This window comes from Sinocyclocheilus rhinocerous, unplaced genomic scaffold (assembly GCF_001515625.1).
Source record: "Sinocyclocheilus rhinocerous isolate Xijiao unplaced genomic scaffold, SAMN03320098_v1.1 scaffold671, whole genome shotgun sequence".
Taxonomy (NCBI): Eukaryota; Metazoa; Chordata; class Actinopteri; order Cypriniformes; family Cyprinidae; genus Sinocyclocheilus; species Sinocyclocheilus rhinocerous.
In genome coordinates, this window is record NW_015625021.1 from 994,678 (window position 1) to 1,003,008 (window position 8,331).

The window sequence follows — 8,331 nt, forward strand, 5'->3', positions numbered from 1 at the left end:
ATAATAATAAAATATATATATATATATATATATATATATATATATGTATTATTCTAATCATGATAATTCTCATTATTGCATAATTTAATGGAAAAAAAACAGCACAACAATTACTGAAATATTTAGCAATTTAATACTTCACAATGTAAATATGTAAATTCTGTCAAAATGGAATTTGTTGCATTATAGTAATAACATTTTATATTTTCATGGTAATTAATCACCACAGAGTTTTAAATTCAATTCAGTTTTTTTTTCATTGTATTAAAATTGAATTAAAATTGCAATTTTTTTACATTGTGGTATTTGCATGATAATTAAACACAAGTATTAAATTGTGAAATATTATTTCAGTAATTGTTTTGCCTTTTTTTAAATCAAGTTATGATGCAGTAATGAGAACTGTCGTGGATAATAAGAATAAGAAGTATTCAGTTGGTAAATATTTCAGTCTTTTTTTTAATCAAGTTATAATGCAATGATGTGAATTATCATGGATACAGAGAAGAAGAAAAGGTCAAATCCTTCAAATCATAATGGCTCTCAAAATGGGCTTTTATTTATACAATATTTTTTCAATTATATTTTGGGGCGAAACATTCCCTGGAAATGTTTTGAATCTTTGAATTTTGTAATATTGCAATAACAGGTCTGTTTTACAGAGAGCAACACTACTAACCTATAACTGATGATGAAGAGACACTAGTGTGAATATATTCATCTTTTCGAGCTCAATAAGCACATTATTGCAGGTGTCTGGCATTAATTAACTCTCATAATGAAGGCAAACCCAGCAAAGACCAGTGCAGTTTTATATATGTATTTATTTTTATTTTAACTCATAAACTGACCACAAAAGGGAAAATAGCCAGCGTCTGTTCCTTTCCTTTGCACCTTCACTGACCTGACCTGAAAGAACTAGTCTAGTTATTTTATCATCAGTGCCGACGCTTTGAGATTGTGGTCTGCCTTCGATTCCAAAATCATATACACATCGTCATTCAGAAAATGATATTGTATTGTATACTTGCACACAATATAGTCGTCAAATACACACGCTTGAGCTATAGAGGTGAAAATGGTTTGTTTTGCAGTTTCTCGTGCCTTTCGTTTTCTGATTAGTTTGATTTGAATGATTTTGCATCTCTTTTAGGACCAAGTGTGTAGTTTTGCAATGTTTTAATGTCACGTGACGGGATGAAATGCATTTTATATGATTCTTTGACTTTGAGAAAGAGCTTGTTGCACTTTATCTGTCAAATGTGTCGAGCAACAGAAAACGATATTCTAGGTGTTTCTATTCAAAATGTGCATAACCATGGCTTATAAAAACCCAGTTTTATGGCTTGTGCTTCACAACTTAGACGTAAATGCATGTTGGATATTTAAAGATGGAAATGCAACCTTTCTGTTGGTGCCTTGAGCTTGAAAAACAAAGCGGTGAGCGACCAAAGACCGTCACGCTATCGAATCCATATGAATGCTTTATTATATAGGATGCTGGTTCTGTTTTGTCACCGCAGAGAATCATGGGACGCCTTACGGATGTGGTTTCTTTCATGCACACGGTGCAAACCTGTGAAAACTGGTTGTTGGGCAACCATTGGTGTTTTATATTTGAAGAACAAACCTATTTTAACATGCTTGAATTTTATAGAGGTATATTCTAATACACAAATAACGAATAGCTTTTGACACGATGCCTGTTTGTTATACTGATGGATATTTTTTAACATCTGTATTTTTGATCTGCTCATTTCTATCGGTAGTTACTGTACAGGATGTTTTATTTGTTCCCGTGGTGATTATTATAGAATGATATAAATGGAAAAGTAAGATTTTTGTAAAACAAGTAACCGTGTACACCGAGCCACAGTCAGATGTTTCAGCATAAACAATATTTTTCTATCAAACCGTTAACCACTAATGTTTTTTTTCCTCTGTAACCATATTACGCACAGTAGCTTTTCAATAGAGTATATTTCATTGTTCTGTTACCATCATGAAGAACAAGTATATTTTTTCCAGGTGTAAATAAATGTCAATAATGGAGCTGTGTTTGGCATAAATCTGTTATTCTAGTGTAGAAATCACTCAAAATTATATTATTTTTGTAATAAATGTTTGGTTGTACACTGAAAAATTGTTACCACAGTAAAACAATTCTAAGTATTTTCTATTATATTGTAGGTTCTTTCTTTTATATTTTAAGTGGGAAAAAAAACATTACAAATACATTGTATGGGTCAAAATTATTGATTTTTCTTTTATGCCAAAAATCATTAGGATATTAAGTAAAGATCATGTTCCATGAAGATATTTAGTAAATTTCCTACCGTAAATATATCAAAACTTAATTTCTAATTAGTAATATGCACTGCTAAGGACTTCATTTGGACAACTTTAAAGGCTCAACTTTAAACACTAATCAAGGAAATATAACTTCTGTTGTCATCTTTTTAAAAATGGCAAAGATTGCGCTTGAACCATTTTGCGCGAAAACTGAGGAACACTTGCATAAATGTTTGGTTTTAGATTATAAAAATTGTACAATGATCATTGTTACCACAGAGGAAATTACTGTAAATCGGTCATTTTCTATGAAAAATTAATTAAATTAAAATTATTTAATGCATAACAATATTAATACACATAAATAAAACATTAAATTATTTAATTATTTTGTAAATACAAAAATTATTTCAAAGACATATTGTAGTCAGACCTGTACATTAGAACCAAAAACAGACCAAAAATTGTTCTATTAAAATGTATATAAAATTAAACAGAAAGATCGAATTATATATGAAGATGTAGAAGAATATTCCATAAATATTTCAAAATAAAGTTGGAGATAATATATACATTCAGTTCTGATTTAGTGTCCTTTCTTCAAGTAGTTTGAAGGCTGCAGTGTTTTATCGTTTGGACAGTTGATCTGAGAGCCAATCCAGTCCTTCATATAAACCTGATCCTTGAACCGCACATGTGGCCTGAACAAACCACTGAGAGAGAGAGAGAGAGAGAGAGAGAGACAGGTTTATTTCACTGAAACACACTGACGTCACGCATCACGTGTCAAACAGAGTGTGTGTGTGTGTGTGTGTGTTCACCTGTCTTCCTCTCAGTGCGTGTAAACCCAGTCTGTCTGTCAGCTCGTGGACCGCCATGGCTTTGGGTAAATCCTGCTTGTTAGCAAGAACTAACAGAAGCGCGTCTCTCATCTCGTCCTCCGCCAGCATCGCGTTTAGTTCCTCTGCTGCTGTTTCAATCCGGTCATGATCACTGCTGTCCACCACAAAGATCAGGCCCTGAATCACACAAACACACACACTTACACTCAATACAGTTCATAAAAGTAGCTGATTAGAATTGAAATGTTAAAATAATAGATACTGAACACATACATTTGTGACAAATCATACCTTAGTGTTCTGATAGTAATGTCTCCAGAGGCGTCTGATAACATCCTGACCGCCGACGTCCCAAACGGTGAAGGAGATGTTTTTATATTCAACTGTCTCTACATTAAAACCTAGAGAGAATCAGTCAGTCATTATCAGACACTATTCAAGCAGTCTATATGTTGAAGTACTTCAGTTTGGCTACAGCTGACAGCAGCCATTGACCTCCGTAGTATTTTTCCACGAAGACAATGGCTACCGCCAACTGTTTGGTTACCAACATTTTTCAAAATATCTTCTTTTATGTTCAATAGAATAAAAAAACATCATACAGGTTTGGAACACCTTGAGGGTGAGTAAATGACAGAATTGTAATTTTCGGGTGAACTATCCCTTTAAATATTACTACATTTGTGTGATCTGAAGTTTCTTACCTAGAGTTGGAATAGTTGTGACAACTTCCCCGAGTTTGAGTTTGTAGAGCACTGTTGTTTTCCCTGCTGCATCCAGACCAACTTGGAGAAGAAATATTTACATTTATTCCACAATGAATATGTACAAGATTCATAATGGTAATATTTTATAGTTGCATAGGCCTAATATGCATCTATTTGCACTAGAGCTATTTTATTTGCATTAAAGCTATGCACTAGAACTATTTTCTCAAAAACTGAAAAAGAATCAAATAATAACAGTACAGTAAAACGTGTACTCACCCATAAGCAACCTCATCTCTTTTTTCTCGAAGAGACGCGAGAAAAGGTTAGAGAAGAAGACGCCCATTTTTTAAAAAGTGCAGGTAAAATCTGCTGTATTTAGTGAAAATAAAGGTCCGGAGGATGAGGCTCGGGTTGTTTGTGTGATGAAGCTGTGATTGTGTGCGGGTTTATATAGGCTTCTTTACTTTCGGTTTGATTGACAGCTCAACACCGCCACTCTCACAGCAGACGCGCTGCGTTTCTCTCGCGGCAAATCCAACGCGTTCGATATGACGTCACCTGCTGTACCACGTGTCTAAATCTAAGTCAAATAAACAAAAGTTATTCGTTTTTTTTTTTAAGTCAAAAAGGCTGTACAAGTTAAGCGCTTTAGGTGACATACAAGACAACATTGAGAATATTATTTATGTGTATTTTATAAGTGACATTTCCAACACACAATGTTCCAAACCCTAAAATAAATGAATAAAAAGCTATAATTTTAAATAATTAACAACACTTGCTTGTTGTAAACCCCCTTCAGCAGTAGTCTATAATGTGAAATTAAACTTCAGAAATGAATTGCATTACAAAGCCTAAAAAAACACATTGGGCATGATCCTCGATCCTCGATTTATTCAGCCAAGAGATTTTAAGCGTTAGATTGTAACAGGATTTGTTTAGACTAGTAATAAACTTCATTAAACTAAAATTAAAACTTGTAAAAAGTTTGTTTGGACACGTGATACAGTAGGTGACGTCATATCGAACGCGTTGGATTTGCCGCGAGAAAAACTGAGCGTGGCGGTATTGAGCTGTCGATCAACCCGAAAGTAAAAAAAGCCTATATAAACACACACACCATTACGAATATGAGCCTTTAACAGTAGGCATTAATTGTCACTAAATAAAGCAAAGTTTTTTTTTATCTTGCTGTATCAAAACATGAAGAAGAACATTCTCGCGAGGAAGAAAGAAATGAGGTTGCCTTTGTGGGTGAGTAAATGTTGTTTTTTCTCTCAAAATGTTTTAAAAACCCAAATATATATATATTAAAATATATTTATTTATTATGTATATGTATAATTATCCTATGTAATTAAGTATTAATTAAATATCACTGTGCATATTAATTAGGCCTAACTGATATGTGAAATTTAATACGCCTACAACTTAAGAAGATATTTCAATTATGTATCTTGTATGTTCATTGTGGAATAAATGCACATATTTCTTCTCCAAGTTGGTCTGGATGCAGCAGGGGAAACAACAGTGCTCTACAAACTCAAACTTGGTGAAGTTTGGACATAATGTTATGTTTTTTTTTATAATTTATGAATAAAAATAGATCCAGTAAATGATGAATTTATACAAAAAATGTAGTAGCCTACGTTTATGTTTCACTTTCAATAAATAATCATATTTGCAGAATGAATTACATTTTTGGAAAATACTAACTATTAATTTGTCATTTAGCTAAAGTTTTTAGCTGATGCCATCTTCAAAAGTAAAACATGTTAGTAAAAACTGTAAGTAACCATATAGGCCTATGGCAAAAATTATATTAAAAAAGACATTACATGTAAGTGTACTGTAATATATGGTACAAATGCTTTTTAAAAGTAAAACATAGCCTATAATTTATGGAAAATGTTATGGTAAAATATTGTAAGACAACAATAGTATCTAATTGTCGCTATGAGTACTGTGCACTGGATTGTTTTACGCTGTGTTGTGTTGTATGGTTAATGTTTAGTATTATTTTATTGTCATATGTGTTACCCTGATTGCTCTTGTTTGCTGTGAGACTGGCTCATATGTTATTGTGAAGAGCCCATTATAATGCACTTTAAGACATCACATGCTCGTCCATTGCATCTGATGTGTTATTTTAGGTGTATATTACAGTAAAAAGTATAATCCCTCAAATAGGTTGGAATATTAACATATTTTTATGACACACTCGCCCCCACCAAAACGCTTTAACATTATCACAGTGTTTTAGGGTAAATGTCTGGCAACCACAGCTGCTAGGTCAGGCTATTTGATTATTTTTTAACAAAACATTTTCACGGTTTATGTACTCCCTGCTCACATTTGCCAAACATTTGTTTAGTTAAATGTTATTCAAATGAAATCAAAGACTTCCAACTTCAAACTGTAAAAAAAAAAAAAAGTTTGTTTAGACACGTGATACAGTAGGTGACGTCATATCGAACGCGTTGGATTTGCCGCGAGAAAAACTCAGAGTGGCGGTGTTGAGCTGTCAATCAAACCGAAAGTTAAAAAAGCCTATATAAACACACACACACAAACACACTGAACACACACCATAACCAGTCTGAGCCTTTAACTCTAGGCGTTTATCTTCAGCAACAGCGGTTCTGTCTTATTGCAAACATGGGCAACTATTTCTCACAGATTTTCTCTCGTCTCTTTCCGAAAAAGCAGATTAGGTTGCTTATGGGTGAGTAAATATTTTTTTCTCCAAACTTTTAATTTTAAAGATCTTATAGTTTGGCTACTGTTTATGCCACTTTATTGCTTAAATTGTTATTATGTGCTTAAATAATTTTAATGCCTATAAAGAAAAATTAGCATATGAATAATCTGATATAGCCCATATATGAATATTTTAATTGTGGAATAAATGTAAATATTTCTTCTCCAAGTTGGTCTGGATGCAGCAGGGAAAACAACAGTGCTCTACAAACTCAAACTTGGTGAAGTTGTCACAACTATTCCAACTATTGGTAAGAAACTTTTAGATGTTTGTCATGTTTAACTGCCTTATATGGATTTATTGTCTGTTTTTATTGAATATTATCCATTTTCTCTTTAGGTTTTAATGTTGAAACAGTTGAATATAAAAACATCTCCTTCACTGTGTGGGATGTTGGCGGTCAGACCAAAATCAGAGGTCTTTGGAAATATTATTATCAATACACTGAGGTAAGAATTTAATACAAACACGACTGTATGCAGTATGATTTTGCAGTTATATTATATTTGAAAATGCCATTTTAATGGAGTGAACAAAATGTGTGTTTGTGTGATTCAGGGCCTGATCTTTGTGGTGGACAGCAGTGATCATGACCGGATTGAAACAGCAGCAGAGGAACTAAACGCGATGCTGGCGGAGGACGAGATGAGAGACGCAGTTCTGTTAGTTCTTGCTAACAAGCAGGATTTACCCAAAGCCATGGCGGTCCACGAGCTGACAGACAGACTGGGTTTACACGCACTGAGAGGAAGACAGGTGAGACACACAAACTCTGTTTGACATGTAGTGCATGCTGTCAGTGTGTGTTTCAGTCAAATAAACACGTGCTTCTCTCTCTGTCTCTCAGTGGTTTGTTCAGGCCACATGTGCGGTTCAAGGATCAGGTTTATATGAAGGACTGGATTGGCTCTCAGATCAACTGTCCAAACGATAAAACACTGCAGCCTTCAAACTACTTGAAGAAAGGACACTAAATCAGAACTGAATGTAGTCTATATATCATATGTCTCCAACTTAATTTTTTTATATTGAGATATTTATGGGATATTATTACAGTATATTTTCTAGTATATATAATTCTAGTTCAGTACATTCTGTATTGTTAATTTACCACTATCAAGACATTTTTAAACAATTTTAGGCCTATTTTTGATTCTGATGTACGTTTGCCTTCATTATGTGCCTTTTTAAATTCACTAGATTGTACGCGAATTTATAAATTATGCACTACTGCTCTACTGTGTACTATTATTTTATTTATCTACTACTGTATTTAATGTACTGTTAATTTACCGCTGTAAAAGACATGCTGTTATATGTCACGTTTGACTTATTTTAATACATGTTTTGTTGTATTTGGACTTTGAAAAAACAAACTGATGTCTACCTGAAATATATGTATCTGTGCCTTTCAAATATCTCCAATAAATAATGCTTATTTATTTACATTAGTGTGCTTATGTGTCATTTAATAAATTAATATTACAGAATAGAAAAATGTGTGAGAAATAGAGTGTTTTGCACAATTATGATAGATAGATAGATAGATAGATAGATAGATAGGTAGATAGACAGACAGATAGACAGAAAGATAGATAGATAGATAGATAGATAGATAGATAGATAGACAGAAAGATAGATAGATAGATAGATAGATAGATAGATAGATAGACAGAAAGATAGATAGATAGATAGATAGATAGATAGATAGATAGACAGAAAGATA

The 8,331-nt window shown here is 33.0% G+C and overlaps 2 protein-coding genes across 2 annotated transcripts; one reads left to right on the top strand and one right to left on the bottom strand.

The window, feature by feature from the left end:
• Positions 1 to 2,853: 2,853 nt before the first annotated feature.
• Positions 2,854 to 4,246, bottom strand: arf4b (ADP-ribosylation factor 4b). Its single transcript, XM_016562054.1, has 5 exons — positions 4,121 to 4,246; positions 3,839 to 3,919; positions 3,426 to 3,535; positions 3,114 to 3,311; positions 2,854 to 3,005 (listed from the first exon to the last, which is right to left on the bottom strand). Exons 1-5 carry the CDS (start codon positions 4,185 to 4,187, stop codon positions 2,919 to 2,921), a joined length of 543 nt encoding a protein of 180 aa, XP_016417540.1. The 5' UTR covers positions 4,188 to 4,246; the 3' UTR covers positions 2,854 to 2,918.
• A 2,150-nt stretch (positions 4,247 to 6,396) lies between these two features.
• Positions 6,397 to 7,619, top strand: LOC107747504 (ADP-ribosylation factor 4-like). Its single transcript, XM_016562041.1, has 5 exons — positions 6,397 to 6,569; positions 6,775 to 6,855; positions 6,945 to 7,054; positions 7,164 to 7,361; positions 7,453 to 7,619. The coding sequence occupies exons 1-5, from the start codon at positions 6,503 to 6,505 to the stop codon at positions 7,537 to 7,539; spliced, it is 543 nt and encodes a 180-aa protein (XP_016417527.1). The 5' UTR covers positions 6,397 to 6,502; the 3' UTR covers positions 7,540 to 7,619.
• The last annotated feature ends 712 nt before the right edge of the window (positions 7,620 to 8,331 follow it).